Genomic DNA, 19,634 nt, shown 5'->3' with positions numbered 1-19,634 from the left:
CCCTGTATAATGAAGGAACATCTTTTTTTAACACACCTATGTGGAAATATTCTCTTAAGTATGCAAATAATAAAATTGCTGTTGACCTTAGATTTAATACATCATTATTAATTAATAGTAATAATTGAGCAAAAACGATTTATAAGAATAATGAAATGATTTATTCATTGCAGAACATACTAACTACAGCTTTTGACAGAAAATTTGTCTGTTGAAACATGTAGTATGTTCCACCATAAATAAATCACTTTATCATCATGCTTATAAGTCATTGTTTGCCTGCTTATTACATTACCATAATGTGCTTCCTTTTCCAAGTATGTAAAACTATTGTATACTATTGAAAAATTAATGTTTTTTTATTTCTTTACAGTTCACAACAGTAATTAAATATGAAAACTTGTTTTTCAACACTTTAAAAAAGATTTTAATATTACTTAATCAAATGTGAAATAAACCTAAGTTTACTATCTAATCAAAATTTGTTTAAGTTTCCTTCACTAGTACTGACATGATAAAAAGTATTGTATAACAGATAATGTTGCAATCAATAATTGTTTGGAAAATAATAACATATGATTCAAATTCTATATAGAGATAATATGTTTTTCTTATTTCAAATAGAAAAAAATTTGAACATTATTCTGGAAGACAAAAAATCCATCAACATATATTTGTCAAAGAAACTGTAAAACAGTTATGCAAATGAAATAATCTGTAAAAAGTTTTCTTTTTAAAAAATAAAAATTTGTATAAATTCATCATGCATTAAAATTCTTTCTCTGGTTAATTTGTAGGTTTACAAAACAAAAGTCTGCATTTTTGTTTCTACTATTTTAAATTTCAAATATAGATTTAATTTTAGTATACTTTTTGATAGATACTACATGTATATTTTTATTACAAAATTCACAGTACTAATCCAGTAAAGGTATCCAAAAATGATTCTTTTTAAATAAATTAAAACATGATAATTAATGTAGATGGTTACATGCTCCATATGCAACAGTAAAATATTTATTGCCTAATTCGATAATGTTAATATATATACAATAAAAATATTACAGATTTTAAAACACCGTTATTGTAAGCTCTTCACATGTTAATACTCAAATATTAATTTAAATTAAAACAAAATAAACAAGTAATTATTTACTATACATCTAAAGCCAGAAAATGTGACTCCTACCTTCTTCTGCAGGTAATTCTGGAATTAGAAATATAATATAGAATTAAAACAAATCTATACCAGTTAAGAAAAACAAACAGAACACTACATTATGCATGCATTTATACTAAAAAAAAACAGGATATCTCTGCACACACACAACACCTAAAATCAACAGGATTTTATTATACTGTCTATGTACATATAAAAGAAATGTAAACACACAGAGAAAGCATATGCTTACACATAACAATGTATCCATTCAACCATTTGACTCATATGAGTATCGTATTAACATTCAATCTATTGATGTTCTAATCTAATTTCATATTAAAAGATGAGTTATTTCTTTAAATTGCTAATGAATGTTGGGCAATGAAGGAAGTGACATAACTGGTGATATCAGATATATATGCTATTGTACAAATATACTCTTCAAAAAAAAGAAACACAAAAGGGATATTTTTGTTATTTTAAAGAGAAATGTATGTAATAATGTTACAAGCTCAGAGTATGTGATGTTACACGTGTTAAGGCACTGACTGTCAGACCAAAAGGACAATAAAAGTTGTGCACTTTGAAAACGGAGGAAAACATCGGATTTTTCGCCAAAACGCATTCGTGTCCAATAAATTTGTTTGAGAGATCTGCATGTTCTGCAAGTGCAACATGTGCAAAATCCCTATAAAAGTGACGGGTTCTCGGTTTCCATAGCTCAGTGTTAAGCCACCGACACGCAATACAGTTACGCCAAGACTGACTGAAGCACAACGCAACAACGCCATTGGTCGATTGGAAGCAGGCGAATCTCGATCGGATGTTGCCAGAGCTGTGAATGTCCACCCAAGCACCATCACAAGGCTATGGAATCGTCACCAACAACATGGATCAACTCGTGACCGTCCACGATCTGGCAGACCTTGTGTGACCACGCCCGCACAAGATCGCTACATTCGGTTACATCACCTTCGGAATAGGACCACCACTGCGATGTCTACTGCCTCAACCATACCAGGGCTGCATAGGATTTCCGATCAGACCGTACGCAACCGTCGACGAGATTCTTAGGCCCCATGTGCAACCCATCATGGTGAACGTCAACGACGTTTTTCAACATGACAACGCCCGTCCTCACACAGCCTGACTCACCACTGTCTTCTTGAGAGACCACAACATCAACGTTCTTCCCTGGCCCTCCAGATCACCAGATTTAAACCCCATCGAACATCTTTGGGACGAGTTGGACCGACGTCTGCGACGGCAACAACCTCAACCGCAGACTCTACCTCAGCTTGCAGCAGCTTTGCAGGCTGAGTGGACAGCCATTCCACAGAATGTGATTCGTCATCTCATCGCTTCCATGGGCAGGAAATGCCAAGCAGTTATTGATGCTCGCGGGGGGCATACTCGTTATTGACGTTGAGTGACGTTAAACTTCAACTAGTGAGCGTGGACTTCGCCTTTGCAGACTTTAAATGTTCAGTAGTGAATGTGCAAAGTTTCACATATGTCATACAGAACTACCCGGAATAAACTTGTTAACAATGTCTCAAATTTTGCCTTTTGCGTTTCTTTTTTTGAATAGTATATTTTTGGAAACTATTTTAATGATAAATTACTATTTCTCATCCAAACATCAATAATTAATAAAGAAAAGGAAGAAATGTTAATGCTACAGTCCTTCAGGATTTTTTTGATAAAATATAAAGAGTATCCAAATACCCTTTCCTATTGTAACTAAAAACTAAAGACTCTTGAGACTAGTTGATTTTACATAGAATAAAAACAATATGAAAATACTTAAAAGACTAACCACTATGATGATTTCAATCTAACTCCTACATTTCTGAGCTATTAGGTTAAACTGTTGAATGGATCTCCCATCAGACTGATTTTAAAAGTTTGCATATGTATACTAGGCAAACATTAAGTACTTATTATTATATTTTGAAGCAGTTTGATGCTCATACTCGTCATTAGGCTTAACAGTATGTTCAAGCATGGGTGGTGGTTGGGAGTTATACTAGTTAATTTAGAAAACTGGATGGGACCTTTCATGCTAGTATAATTTGTTCACTGGATTACCAATTAGTGCCTTTCTACCATAATGGGGGTTGGAATGCTGATTCCAAGATGTATGTTTATTTAATTTATTTTCCCCCAAATGGTAGTACCTTATTTTTCTTATTATTATTTTTCAATTAATATTTTTCTTCTCCTTTACTTTGGAGAGCAATCACCTTCCCACAACTGTCTGCAGGCAGTGAAGGGTGATATAGATATGGGATGTTCTGGGCTTGAGCACTCACATCTTGCTCTCCCAATTTCTATATCTATTAATTCCTTTGCTATTCCTTTATTTTTTATTTATATGAGACTAGCAAATGGAGGTTAAGACTGATAGATGGTGTATCCCCACTACAATATAGGTCCAATTTCTTCAGTCACCTCCAAAACCTAGGGTACATTTTATATCCCACATTATAGTTTGTAACCTGGGATCCTTTCAATTAGTGCAGCATTTTTTTTATTTTTGTTTTGGCCTGTTTCGGGTTATAACAAACTAATACTCACACACACATATATATATATATATACAGTCTGGACTTTTGTAGCTTCTGTTTTGGTTGAATATTTTGGGAATAACTGGTGTATATGTGTTTATGGTGTGAGCTTTTGTAACTTCTCTATCAGTTGATTTTTCTTTTGGGTAGTTCCCTTAATAACTGGTGTATATTGAAAACCTGCATGTTTCCTTTTAACTGGTTATTTTGAGATAGATTTATTGAAGAACTGTTGTATATCAGTGGCTAGACTGGACTTCTTGGTTATATCTTTAAAATTCTTTAATTTATTTTTACAAAGTTTGAAATTTTTAAATTATGGGAAGTTGATTGGTACTGTGAACTTGAAGGATAATTATGTTCAATTTTCTCTGATTGATTTTCATAGTTAGAAAAATAATGATAAACCATAAAATATTAAAATGCACACAAAGTATGGAAAAATAATCTGTTGTATTAAGTGAAAACCTACTGTTTGATCTTTGAAATCCATAAACTATACAAATAAGGACTTGCATTTTATCTGTCTGCCTAAGAACCAATTCAATTTACCCCTCTTGATATAATAAGAAATAAAAAACAGACAAAATGCATATCAATAAAAGTGCATTCTATTTCATGATTCACAAATATATATTCAACTGTTAGGTATAATAGAAGACTCCAAGTTTTATTAACATTCTGTTTAAATCATGTATGAGTGATCTTTAGTGAAGCTGAGTGTGGATACCAAAACCAAGTCAAAATTAGTGTTTGACTTGCTCTCAGTACACAATAGGTTAAACAAGCTGTTTAACAGAAAATAGTTTACAATTTAATCATTAGATAGCAAAAACCATTTTGCTAAGGAAACATGAGTTTTTACAGGATATTATTCTCATTGATATTAAAAATAAGAAGAACAAATGTAAATAATGAACCTACATCACATAGTGTTAACCCAAAAGTACTCTTAATGTTCAGAACCCAAATTAAAGTTTCATAATTCAGTAGTATTATGCAAATTATTATCACATATTACATGCATGCATTCCCATAATATTAACTCATCTTATTACCAGCCACATGAAACTTGTTTAATGATTCACTGATTATTACCCCATTTATGTATTAGCTTTTTAACAATACACCTAAGTAAAATGATAAATGTACAAGAACAACTCTGTACTGTGCTTAAGTGTTTATAATTGGCACTTTCCATAGTTCTTTTTTTATAATCAGTCTATCAAAACTCATTTGTTACTTGTTCCTATTATAAAAGTAATTGTTTTCTTTATCACATGCCATTATCTTTTTTATCTCCTCTACATATGCTTAGTGAGATGGTATTTAAACTGTTTTAAGGTTTTTACTTGATTATAAATGTGTCTTTCTTCTGACAGATGGGTACATTGCATAATTGAATGTACTCTACACAAACTAAATGATTGATCAAAGATTGTTCTTACAATATAACAAATTAACTTCATGAACCAAGCAACTGATCAAAGATAATTTTTACAGCATGATATAAAAGGCTAAGCTTTACAGGCTAAGCCTAATCAAGGATGTTTTATAGCATTATGTTTAAGTGATATTGTAAGTTAAATGACCAATCAAGGATTTTTCTTATATTATGAAATAAAAAGATAAACTTTATGGGCTATAAATCTTATCAAGGATCATTACAATGCCATTCAAAAGGATGAGGTAAAAGACCAATTGGGGTAGTTTTATAATCTGATTTAATGATTTCAAAACAACATAATTATAAAGCAAAACTATAAACACTACTATTGCAATATTTACATAAAAAAGTTCTTAAAAGTTATCATAAAGAAACAAATTTTTTTCAATAATTTGAATAAAATAAGTTTTGTCTGTTAGTAACTCACAGGAAAAAATAGATATTATTCATTTCTACAACAGAATAATTTTGGGCTTTATATTATATATTTAAGTATCTACATATTAGAAACACTGATAATGATGTAAAAGGTTCATCTTTAAAGCCTGTTCTTTAGCTTTTGCTAATTTTGGTATTTTTAAGACAAAGCCATTTGATAAAACCTGTACAACTTTTATGTTAATTTGTATATTCTTTGTATGATGCAAAACAAAGCTTCAATGTTTAGGTTTTATTAATTTCTGAATCAAGTTAGAATTATTTAATATTCACATAAAAAATTTTGCAATATGATGATACAATAAAACTGCAGCATCAAGCTAATTCATCTAAATTATTTTTGTTTAAATAATTACTCAGAATTTTTAACAAACTTAACTGTATTGGTTCTACTTAAGGGTCAAGCAGAACAACTGCTGAAATGAAGCTCATTATTGTAAGTTTTGTTTTAATAGTTAGTAATAGATCAGTTTCCCTGTAAGGATTATGACCTTAATTTTGTGGATAATTTTTTGTGAAACACATATGTATGTGAAATATATGTACTTAATTTTTGTTAATTTAAAACTGTACACAATGATAAGTATTTCAGTCTAAACCATGCACTGTTTCAGTAACATCTGCTGTGCACATATTCATGTAAGTAAACCTGACATGTGTCTGACTCAAAATTTGAACCCATTTACTTTCCTTCAGTTCACAATCATATATAGTGGTGTAAGAATCATCGCAGCAGCTAGTCCAAATCCTGACAGAAATATAACAGCCTACAAGATCAGTATTGTGATTAACAAGTACTTCTTTGTGCCCAGGATGTCTATAACAGGAACTAGAAACTGATAAGAGAATATCTTAAAGGACAGATGCTAGTTGAAGCACCTTAGAGGACATCAGTACCTAACAAGAAGAATTTAGTCAATTTATTCATGAACTTTAAGTTCAAATTTCAGTACATAAGTCACCATATTACGTATAATTAACAGATCAAATAATTTTGTTTTTGTCAGAGATAACAAGTATGAGCATAACTTATTCTTTTCCATGATCTTGCTGAACAAATGCAGCAGCAAAAAAAAAGGGGGGGGGGAGACTGGTTTTGCTGCAAGACAAAATTAATAATATTGATATTATATAGGTTGTATAGCTTTCTACTTTATTAAACTTTATTATTCTTTGCACAGTATTCTCAAGATTACAGGACAAGAAGACACCACTTTAAGGTTTGAAAAAAACAAACAGGTTAAGCTCCTGATAAAAGAGATTTAATTTTCTAACAGGATGACTGATTGATGGAATAAGTTTCTATCACCAATGTGATTTTAAAAGGAAAAAAACCAATGCTTTCGTGGAAAATAAAGAGAGGACTTACTTTTTTCTGTTCTCTAAAGTTAATGTGCAAGGATAGCCAAATAGCCTTTAAAGACCTATTGGCATTTTTTTTATGTATATGTTATGTTAATAAGTTAAAAAAAATTAGTATTGGTTTGTTTAATAGTTGAAAATACAAGTAACATACTTTCAAATTTCTTCATTTTTGTTGACTTTAATTTTTCTTGAAAAGGAAATTCATCCAAAACTTGTACAGATTAGATATTCTATATATATCACTTTAAAAAAAAAAAAAAATGAATGAAGAAAGATAGATACACAATTCATTATAAACATTCAGCACTGAAAGTGAGTTCAGTCACACTAACTTAAATAAAGTGTACCTAATAATAAATATTTACATATTTCTCATGTAAGCCACATGTATATAGATCCTTCCTCAAAAGGAAGTAGAATATGACACCTTGTAAACAAACAAACAAAAAAAATCCATTATTATAGTTTTATTTGTTGTAAAGCACAAGCTACACAATAGTTGGTCTGTGCTTTGCTTACTGTAAGTACCAAAACCTGATTTCTGTTATGTTTTCTGGCAACCATCAAGTAATTTAGATGCCAGTATTATAATGTTAACTCTGTTTAAATGTTGTATACAACATTTATCTCCAACCAGTAGATATTTTCATGGGCAAGATGTTTCACTGAATAGCTAATTAGTTTTCTCTTATCATGCTTATTCTTATGTTATTATAACATCCATGCACATTCTTTGTGAGCATATACAGAATGTATAAAAGCATTAAGTAATAACTCACCATTAGGCCCATATTTATCAAGGTATTTCTGGCACTGATCTTCCGAGAGACCTCTTTCAGGATCAGCATTGAAATGATCTACAACTTCTTGCCATGTTTTCATATGTGCCAACTCCATTACTCACTAGTTTACTTTATGGACAGTTAACACTTAAGAACACAGAGGAAAGGATTATTCAGTGCAATGACACCCTAAGAACTATACAAAATTTAGTGTGGCACCAGGAACAAATCTGACCCGTGTGTACCTAAGAAGCAAAAAAATATAATAAATACAAATACTATTAAATAATCTTTGGTGAGAACTCAACATCTTTTTTTTATATATAAATATATTCCAAGTAACTGGATGTAAAGAAAGGTATTAAATATTTTTAAAATACTAAAAGAATTTTGAAAAATAACAATGTTAAACATCACATAAACTCAATCAGTTTACATAAAGAACTGGTTTAACATTTACAGGTTAATCATGCCTAATTACACAAAAAAATGCACATTTTATGGTTCTTCCTCAACTGAATTCAAATGAAATACACACACATATATATATGTAAAGACATAAAAAATAGGCAGAATGACTGAAGGCTATTGAGTCTATCAAGATTACCTCTCATCTACTAGGTAAATTAACCAATTAACAGTAACCAATCAGAGCTAGTGTCACCTTTTGCAACTGTTGATTAACAATAAATCTCTAAATCATATAAAAGGAACTGGAAATTCTGGATCCAAGCTCTAGTATAGGATTGCCTTTCCTCTGTTTCAGACCCTTAGAAGTATTAATTACAAAGTCCACTTATTATAGAAAAGAATAGAAAAGAAAGACACCTATTAAAAATATTAATCATGAATAAATTACTTTAATTTTATCTTCTCTAGAGTATAAGAAAAACAAAAACAGGTGCAGGTTCATTTCTGTTTAAAATTTTTAGGAACTTACGTAAGTAAGTTTGGGATATCTCTTTGCATGATCAAATTATAATGATGGATATTGAAACATGTTACAAACATTTACAACTATAAGCCTAGCACCTACTGATCAAGTTTATCCAACAGTTATTCTTTGTTTAACGTTAATTATAAAAGTGTCAAGTGTTTTTTCCTGAGTGTGTGTTGTTAGTTTCAACTTTTAGTTAGATGGTATACCAACGAAAACTTTCCTCAATCATAAAGTATTCTGATTCAAAACTTGTTTCCGCATATGAAAGAATGACCTTGAAGGGAGAAATGCTGACCTCTTGCCTTTATGTTTAAATATGCTTTATGTTTGTGTTCTTATGATAATTATTGACAATATTTACATTTTCATCATACCACTTGTTATTAGACTTTGATAACATCAAGCCTAATGTTACACTAGAAACAATTCAAACTAAGAAATATATTTATTATTATTTACATTCGTGCTGTTGACAATCTGTTTATATTATAATAATATAATTACCCACCACTAACTACTGTTCTTTTATTTTATTAATTATGTATATGACATTGCGTGCTCTAGTAAAACTGGTGTATTAAATTAGCTACATTATTCACTGTGTTAATCTTGATTCTGACATATGTAAGCAATTTTTAAAAAAATTTAAATTTGTCAGAAGTAAAATTGATAATGAATAGAAACTGATACTGACTAACGATAATATATGAAGCCAATCATTCATATTATTTCCAATATGCCCCCCAATGACACAGCGGCATGTCTCCGGACTCAAACCACTAGAAACCGGGTTTCGATATCCGTGGTGGGCAGAGCATAGATAGTCGATTGTGTAGCTTTATGCTTAATTCCAAACAAACAAACTTTCCAAAATCATTAAATTGCAAGCGGTGGTTGTGAATGCATTTATCCGAAAAAAAGTGTTAAAGCAAAAAAGGTAGATCAATTAGAACTTAAGTTAATTTTAAATGGCAATTGTGGTAAGTTACATGATTCAAGACAAACTGTTTTATATGTGCACTAAAATTTAATTGTTCTTCCATGCTGAAAATGCAAAATATATAACGTAATATGTAATCATATGAAAAGTAAGAACAATTCACTAACAATATACTTCTATATTTCATAAAAGTACTGTCGCAATTCACGTCGAAAATTGTACCTCTGAAATCTAAGATTCAATTATTTTGCGCTACAATTAATACTTTATAAAGTTACTAAAAAGTTACTCCCATAATATGAAACTTGTAAGAAATTTTGTTCAAATGAGAGGGAACGAATTTCTACAGTGCAATTTATGTCTTTAGTACTAAACAACTGTTTTATTGCGCACTGAAAACCTACTATTACGACAAATTATTCACTTTATACAAAATGTTGAAACACGGGCAGAGATTTAATCTCTTCCCGCCTTATTTAACGAGTGTTTATTTCAGCACTTTTGCTTACAACAAGTAGTTACGTTTGTTTCACAGTAAAGTCACAATGAGCTATCTGCTGTGTCCACCATAAGGAAACGAACTTAGGATTTTAGAACTGTAACCTATCGTTGAGACACGTATCAGGTAAGTAATTGAAACAGTACTAACGTAAGAACGAATACCAACGTTGTTTATGGATGATTTTGTTCTTCTTTTTCTCTTTTCTTTACTTTTCAGATTATAGTCAGTATATTAGACTATACTGTTATTAACAAAAGAGACCATTTCTCTTTGAATGAAAAATAATTAGTAAATGTCAGCTTTTATCATATTAAAACACTAATTTATTGCCTTCAAGATTACACATAGAAATTATTTTATAAACGTTAACACATACAGAATATGATGTGAACGCCTTTACAACTTGACGAAGAATTATTATAATTCAATATACTTGTAATAATACACACTATTAGACCGTTATATTTTTAACACCATATTATTTGCCCAGTCACGTTTGTTGATGTTTTCAAAAAGAGCGCACAATATTAATCGGTGATGCGTGGTCAGCTATCGGTCAGTTACTTCTTTCTTTCTTTGTGAACCTGACGACGACCGAAGAAGATCGAAACGTTGTTCGCTCCTCTACATAGAATTTTCTCTACCTATACCAGTCGTTTTTACATACATAGCATACAGTATTATTTAAACCAGATTATGTCAGCATATCCATTTCGTTTGAATCATAACAGCTGTTATTATAACAAATCTACACTTATAAAAGTAGAAAAGAAAACAAAATTGTTTGTGTGTTTTTATCCACTAACTAATCCGTGGTCGTTGAATCAATCTCAACAAAAATAGAGAGGTTGATATATTAGACCAAGAAGCTTGTCATAGGACAGTTGTTACCCAGCCCCACCCACAGCAAAACTATGTTTGTTTAGCTAATGACTCTACAATCCTGGACCAATTCTTATTCCTAGAAGATTTTGAGTTTGTTTTTGTTATTTGACAAATTTGAGTTTGTACAATGAAGATATCAAATGTTCTCATTTTCGACACGGAAAAATAATGGCAACCAAAGAACAAGCTCAGATCCACAAAGTGACAGGACGACATCTGAAATACCTTGCTTTTCAGGTGGCCATTTCTATATTGGACGTGTGTTTTTGCTTATAGTAAAGCCACATCGGGCTATCTTCTGTGTCCACAAAGGGTAATCGAACCCCTAACGTTGTAAATCCGTAGGCTTTCTGCATCTCCCTTGGGGACCTATGTTAGGTGTTCAAGAGTAGGATTATCAAGAAATATTTTTATTTTGGACCAGAAAGGGAAGAATTTATAATATAATCTATCAAGAAGCAGTTAGAGCAGGGGTTCCCAACCGGTGGGTCGCGACCCCCTTGGGGTCGCAAAGCCTTGGCAGGGGAGTCGCGTAGCCTTGTTAGAAGTAGCTTAGGATAACATTAATTTTATTTCATCAATTACATTTTCATGCTCTTACTTTTTTTTTTTTTTTTGTTTCGGTGCAAAGCAAAACGTGTGCTACTTTAGTTCAATGTCATTAGGTGATATTATGGGTGTATGTATGCGTGCCTGTGAGTGAATGTGCCTGTGTGAATATGTATGTGTCTGCAACTATATGTATGTGTGTACTAGTGAGTAGCGAGTATGTGAGTGCACGCGCATGTACGTATGCTTGTGTGTCTGTTCAGCTGTGATTAAGTGTGTGTGTGCTCGCTGTCGACACGTGAGTCACATGTCCGTTGCTGATTGGTGGATGACGAATCGCGCGACTGGCCACGCTCCCTTCCCTCCCAATACTTACCCCATCATTACTCTACCTGCACCCCCACAAGTAGTCAGTGTAAGATCTACAGTTGCCAAAGAGTTCATTATTCAACATTTTTATTTTATTTTAACAAGGCGATAAGTAAGCAGTAGAGGTGAGTTGTGTCCATGGCTAAACGGCGCAGATACTCAGAATGCTACCTCAACATTGGCTTCACCACTGTGCTCGCCAACGACGGCATCGAGAAAGCACAGTGTGTTTTGTGCCATGCTGTCCTGAGTGCATAGTCAATGAAACCATCAAAACTCAAGCGTCATCTCGAGACAAAACATCCAGAACACGCAAAGAAGGGTTGGATTTCTTCAAACGGCATGAACGGTGTCTTAAAAGCCAAAGAATCGATAGAAGTGGGTCGTTTCAGCAGCAGTGCAGCCGTGGTGGAAGCTTCATATGAGATTGCATTCGAAATTGCTAAACAAAAAAAGCCTCACACGATTGGAGAAACACTTCTTAAACCCTGCATGATGAAAGCAGTAAATCTTATTCTTGGAGAAGCCAGTGCAAAGAAGATGCAGCAAGTATCCCTGTCAAATAATACTATACAGAGGCTCATTTCTAAAATGTCTATGGATGTGAATGAATAGGTTTTGACTGAAATCAAAGGTTCCCCTTTGTTCTCCTTTCAGCTTGACGAGTCAACAGATGTAAGTTCATGTTCTCAGTTGCTTGTCTTCGTGAGATACATTAATTCAGGTGACATCAAAGACGAATTCTTATTCTGCAGTGCACTTGAAACCACAACAAAAGCTGATGATGTCATGGAAAAAGTTTCAACTTTTTTTCAAGACGAAGATCTTCAATGGGAAAACGTGTGTGGGGTTTGTACGGATGGGGCAACGGCTATGCTGGGATCGAAATCAGGATTCCAGTCGAGAGTGAAGAAGCTAGCACCTCAAGCAAAGGGCATCCACTGCATGATTCACCGATATGCTCTCGCCAGTAAGACTCTCCCCTGCCTCTCTGCAGGAAGTGCTTGAATCTGTAATCAAAATTGTAAATTATGTGAAGACTCAAGCACTCAACACTCGCCTATTCAAAGAACTATGCAAAGACATGAATGCTGACCACGAAGTCCTTCTCTTCTACACAGCAATACGTTGGTTGTCGAAAGGAAACGTTATTAATCGTGTCTTTGAAATGAAAGATGAAATAAAGCTATTCCTGGAGACTCAAGAAAGGAAAGATCTTGTAGCTCACTTCGAAGATGAAGCATGGGATAAAAGGGTTGCGTACCTAGCCGAAATTTTTGACCAGCTGAACAAGCTCAATTTGAAGCTTCAAGGAAGGGAAACACATGTTCTCCTTTTTCAAGATAGTCTTCGGGCCTTTGTTTCCAAACTGCAGAACTGGCGTCGGAAAACCAATCTTGGAAACATCGCTATGTTTGAAAAACTTTGTGGAGTGACGGATGAGTCTCAGATCCAACTGGATCAGTTCTTCAAGGATGAGATTACCGAGCATCTTCAGTCTCCAGAAAAGGAAGTCGAGCGTTACTTCCCCTAAGCTATCACAGGAACAGGAGGCCCTGGTAAGGAACCCATTTTGTACTGAACTTGATGTATCCAGCATCCCAGATGAGATCCAAGATGAATTTCTGGATCTAAGGAACGACTCTTCAGCTCGTGATTTCTTCAAGGTGAAATCCGTGACTCAGTTCTGGTGCGCTATGTATCAGTCATACTCCAAAGTCAGCATGATAGCTTTACGTGTCATTGTTCCATTTGCTTCTACCTACTTGTGTGAGGCAGGATTTTCCACTCTTGTCAATATAAAAACAAAGAATAAGAACAGATTGGATGTTGGAGATGACATGAGACTGGCTCTAACAAACGCTCGGCCACGAATTTCAAAGCTTGCTGCTGAAATGCAACATCAGGCATCTCACTAGCTGGGTTGGATAGCTGTTCAAACCTATGTTAATATTATTTTAAGAAATATATGTTCTTTTTGTGAATTCAGGTTGGACCAATGTGATTTAATTTGCTAATAAATAATTACAGAATTTTAAAATATTTTTTAGATGTTTCTTTCCCTCTCCTTCACAGAAAATAAAAGAAAAATTAAGCTGCTGATAGTAAGCCCTAAGTAGGGGGTCACATGGGTTTCAAACTTTTAGGTAAGGGGTCGCGAGTGCCAAAAGGTTGGGAACCCTTGAGTTAGAGTATCAACAAACACTGAGACTGTAGAGAGGTGTAAGTAAAAGTGATAAAGTTACCACAGGACAAGAATTATAACACCATTTATGTAATGTGGAATAATGTAGGTGTGAAATAAAATAGTTGTAAAGTAAATTTTACATATAAATACGGATTTTTAATTTATTACTTCAAGCTTTACATTCAATCCTTATATTCCCAAATGTAGGACGGGTGTCTCAGTTTGTGTTTTATACAAATAATATTTCGTTCGACCAATACCGATGAGCTTTGGGTTGAACGAAACGTGTCGTCGGCATTAAATATGGCGGACATAATATGGTTGAAATAAGATTGTACATTCTTTTTCTTGAAGTAGAAAAAAAAAACGATAATAAAAAAGCACACTAAATGCGTAAATAAATAATTTAATGTTAAAAATGCGATACGCCTAATACTAATGCCTTATAATGTGTGTTTTCTTATGGCAAAGCCACATCGGGCTATCTGCTGAGCCCATCGAGGGGAATCGAACCCATGATTTTAGCGTTGTAAATCCGTAGACTTATCGCTGTACTACCGTGTTTCTCCGAAAATAAGACAGGGCTTATATTAATTTTCACTCCAAAATATGACACTAGGGCTTATTTTCGGGGGATGTCTTATTTTGATATATTAAAAAAATGAAGTTACAAAGTAAAACTATTAAACTAACCATTTAAAATAAACTATTATTAAACTAACTGATTAATACTTAAACAAACTAATTAACTAACTATTAAACTAATTAATAAATTAATTTTTTTTATTTCTTTCCTCTTCCTGCCACTCTTAACTAGGGCTTATTTTAAGGGTAGGGCTTATATTAAAACTATCCCCAAAAATCACACTAGGTCTTATTTTATGGGTAGGTCTTATTATCGGAAAAAACACGGTAGCAGGGAGCACTTTATGATATGTATAATAAATTATAATATTTTTTTGTACAAAAGAAACTTTTAGCTTCTGATCAAATCAAAGGTTTTGGTTTTGTGCTGTTTGCTAGCCTCAGTCGAACATTCGTTTGATAATAATTAGTTTGTGATGAAATAGGAAAGCCACTCACAAAGAACCTAAATCGCATCATTAAAACGTCAGACACCGTTTTGATTAGTTAAATTCAGTAAGTTTGCTTGAGAGAAAATTAAAATTATTCATCAACGAAAATATTTCGCTGTGTTCTGGATAAGTTTCTACGAAAACTACTCAGTGATCTTCAAAAATGGAATTGCTCTTTTATCTGAAGTTTATTTTAAAAGTTACATGACGCCATTATAACTCCCTGTTGGCAAAGGCAAACTCTCCTTTCCATTGTCGTATAGTTCACTAAATGCGTATACATTGTTTAAAATAGTCGGTCGACAGTTAAACAGAGCATGCGCAAAATGTACGATATATTAACTGTTACAGAATGAGAGAGCTATAAGTAGCTACAGAAGTAAAACTTTTGATAGTACCAAGAAAGGATATTAAACATGTTTTTGCCTTGAGTTACTACTAGTGTTCGTGTAGGACTCGAGCAGTCCAACTCTTCTGTTCTTTTAAAAACATCATTAATAACACACAACAAGTGGGTATCCTTCATCAATAAGCATTGGACTTTACGTTTGATTATGCTTGACGAAGAAAAGTCTACCTTCTGAAAACATTCAGATTATAAGTTTATGTACTAGTTTCGATTCATGTAACATTTTTCTAAGATCTCGTAAGACATAAAAGAGCAAAATTAGGATCAATTTTGTGGTTGTTACAGCAACCTACAGCAAAAATCATACATACATATATATATATATTTGCTCGTAACGAATTTTTTTTTAAATATCGTGTTCATTCATAAAACATAACTGAATTTCTCTCTGAATGTTTCTGGTAACACTTTTATTTAACATTTTGAAGTAAAAGACTAAGAAGGAAACATCAAACAGAAGTTATTTCTAGATATTACTGTTGTATACAATCACAAGAAATTCAAGGTACTCTCAAGGTTCACAACTCTATGATTCGAAGTTCAATTTTCTACAGAGTATACAGCGCAAACAGCTGATTGTGTAGGTTTGTACTTTCAAACAAGTGTATAGCACATACACAACCACTATTATATAGAATGTCAAAACTATTCATTAACGATAACATTTTCCGAAAATCCGCTTGAATTTTCAAGTCATCGAAAACCACGTATAACGGGTATTCTTTACGTAAATTGTGAACCCTCAGTCCATGCATTTATAAAATCCATTAACGAAAGCATATTATTCATTATTATTTATTAAGCATTATAAGTAAACATACCCGTACTTCGTTATTTAAAATGAATTATGAAAGACGTCTGTGAGTAAAATAGTTAGCAACTATGGGACTTTTGTTTCAGTGTACTTTCAAACAAATTAATGACATATACAATCAAATTGGCGAACTACTTGTTAATTAATAAAAGATAACAAAATAGCGAGCGATTAGCATATAGAAAACAAAATACCTGAGGGTCGCGGGTTCCCTCCCGAGTCGCGCCAAAACATGCTCGCCCTCCCAGCCGTGGGAGCGTATAATGTTACGGTCAATCCCACTATTCGTTGGTAAAAGAGTAGCCCAAGAGTTGGGGCGGTGGGTGGTGATGACTAGCTGCCTTCCCTCTAGTCTTACACTACTAAATTAGGGACGGCTAGCACAGATAGTCCTCGAGTAGCTTTGTGCGAAATTCCAAAACAAACAAATAAACAAACAAACTGAAAACGAAAGGCGGAAGACTCTCGAAACGTCGTCTTCTACATTTGTGTCTCCACAACAGGCAGTTGCCGTTCATTCTAGAAAGTTTCATCATGAAACAATCTAAACAGTCTATCAAAGAATTAACGTTTGGTTTCTTCTGTTACCTGTAAGTATTTGTCTCTCGAAGTTGCTGATTTACGCACATTATCCCGAGTATAAATCTCATCCAATCGCGAAGAGGACAATATTCTCTTGCTGCCTAGACAAGCCTTTAAAGTGCAATATATATGTTGTGACACTAGCATCGATCGATAGACCTCTCCTGAAAAATTTGTAACTGTGATTATGTATTACAAGTACATAGTTAGAACTTTGTGGGCGAAAACACATAAAAAATAAAAACCCTGTTTGGTGTCTTGACGATTTTCAAGAGTTTTTTTTTTTTTTGACTTTCGCACAAAGCTACACGAAGGCTATCTGCGCTATTCAAGAGTTATAGGAACAATTAACTTAAAAGTTAAGTTGTGTTTTGTCGTAATCTCCAAATCCTCTGAACTTGGCTTATACAGACCATTACAAAATATGACTTTTACCTGTTTGAGACAAAGCCATGAATAGTAAATTAAATGGGCCTGGCATGGCCAAGCGCGTAAGGCGTGCGACTCGTAATCCGAGGGTCGCGGGTTCGCGCCCACGTCGCGCCAAACATGCTCGCCCTCGTGGGGGCGTTATAATGTGACGGTCAATCCCACTATTCGTTGGTAAAAGAGTAGCCCAAGAGTTGGCGGTGGGTGGTGATGACTAGCTGCCTTCCCTCTAGTCTTACACTACTAAATTAGGGACGGCTAGCACAGATAGTCCTCGAGTAGCTTTGTGCGAAATTCCAAAACAAACAAACAAACAAACAAGTAAATTAAATACGCGAAAAATTTTAGAATTAACTTTACATTTAGATTCTTTTACTTATGTGTGTATAATGGTTATTTATTTATTTCTGGGTTTATGAAATCGAATATTATTTCTTCCTGAAATCCGTGCAATACGACACAAGGGCTATATGAGCTACCCGTCTTTAATTTTGAACTAAAAGACAGAAGGAAGGTAGCTAGTAAACATCATCTACTGAAAATCCTTGGGCTACTGAAATCAAATAGTAGAATTTGTTGGCCACAAAGTGAGGGGTGTGATTTTGCAGTAACGGGACGCGAACCTTAGACACATCGCATTCACAATCACAGTACACTCGGTCACGCTCGGCCTCTAAGTCACAAAGCTCTCGGACTTATTTGCAAACTTTTTTTTTCTTTTAAGATTTCTACACACTAGTTTTAAATACAAAGTAACAAATATTATTTGTAGCATTTCCTCTCTTCCCAAAACCTGAAGATGATGTTTTTCAAAACAAATGAAGTTGAGAAATTATTATTATATGTAGAGTACGAGTTTTATACAGTTATTGTAATTCTTTAATCTGAATTGAAACATGATGTAGACATGATCTAAATCTATAGTTATCTGCTCAGTAGCTATATATCAAATAGTATACAATTCCAATCATAGGATCAACACGAACTTGAAGAATTACTAACTTTACATAAAACAATTCAATGATAGTCTTCGACTGTAATACAAATAACACACAACCTTGAATAAATGGAAGTAATGCAACAACAAAAATCTTAGACATCCGAAGTATTACTTTATAATATTAAGTACTTCTAATGGCTCTCATCTGATCAGAAGCCCTTAGCTAACACTGCACAATATTTTGTCAATCAAAGATCACCTACCACTTCCGATCCTTCCTACAAGGTTGCTGTAACAGGCGATGGTCCCACACTATCACCTGGTTTCACAGATTCGAAGGGTTTACCACTTTCTATTCAAAAGTAGATTGGTTTATTCGTAACGATCCGTCATGGTCGCAATCACCAGCACAGATCACAGCCACCACGTTTTCATTCGCTACGAGACCACGGTAGACACATTGCGTGTGGGTTAATTAGTAAGAATAGATAGCTTTATGTTTGATTATTGCGCCCTCTTGCAGTATTATCTAGAGCTACAAGTTTGGGTAATTAGTAAAGATAAGTTTGTTTCATTGTCACGTCCCCTTGCGGTTATAACAAAAACTATAAAAGTTTAAAAAAAGAGATATATTAGATGTCCATTACACACTGTATCTCACAGCAAGCTATCTGTTTTTTGTTATAACTTTGTCATTCTTATTTTACCTTAATAGATGGTATTTAATAGTTTTCTGACTTTGGCTTTAAATCCATGCAATTTTAACACTGTATTTTATTTTAGTAACATAATTGCAACTAGAAGTCGCTGAGTAAAATAGTTTGCTAGATGGCGAAGTCGACTCTGAATCACTACTTAACGCAAGCTTAGAAACTAAAATAACTGTCGACGTATTGGAACTTGGCTCATCATCAGAAAATCGCAACACAACTGTACAAATTTAGAATCAGAATCAAGCTTTGTGTTTTTAAAAAAATATATATATATACATTATTAAGCATTTTGTTTAAAACATTTACGAAATTTATTGCTTTCTTATTTATGATATTATTTTTCTCAAATGACCTATTATTTGACATCCATGTAATTTGCCCTCTATTTACTATAAACGCCTGAAATTAAAGTAAATTTTGTTACTAACATAAAATGTAAAGCAGCTCCTTCTACGTATCCTGGTCTTCATAACGTTTTGTTTTCATTTCATTGTTTTTACTGATTTATTAACAAAAGAATTAATCCTGATTATG

General features: G+C 33.3%; 1 protein-coding gene across 1 annotated transcript in view; it reads right to left on the bottom strand.

Moving 5' to 3' along the window:
- The window catches only part of LOC143244743 (calcium-transporting ATPase sarcoplasmic/endoplasmic reticulum type-like), a 77,578-nt gene extending 58,338 nt beyond the window's left edge, over positions 1–19,240 (bottom strand). The window contains exons 1-3 of the mRNA XM_076489959.1: positions 18,651–19,240; positions 7,762–8,009; positions 1,190–1,207 (exon numbers count right to left, since the gene is read on the bottom strand). Coding sequence (XP_076346074.1) covers positions 1,190–1,207; positions 7,762–7,879 — 136 coding nt within the window. The 5' untranslated portion in view covers positions 7,880–8,009; positions 18,651–19,240. The remainder of the gene's footprint in view (positions 1–1,189; positions 1,208–7,761; positions 8,010–18,650) is intronic.
- Positions 19,241–19,634: the final 394 nt, after the last annotated feature.

Source organism: Tachypleus tridentatus, chromosome 2 (assembly GCF_004210375.1).
Source record: "Tachypleus tridentatus isolate NWPU-2018 chromosome 2, ASM421037v1, whole genome shotgun sequence".
NCBI lineage: Eukaryota > Metazoa > Arthropoda > Merostomata > Xiphosura > Limulidae > Tachypleus > Tachypleus tridentatus.
Note: the sequence above shows the minus strand (reverse complement) of the source record. Positions and strands in the feature narration are given on the sequence as shown.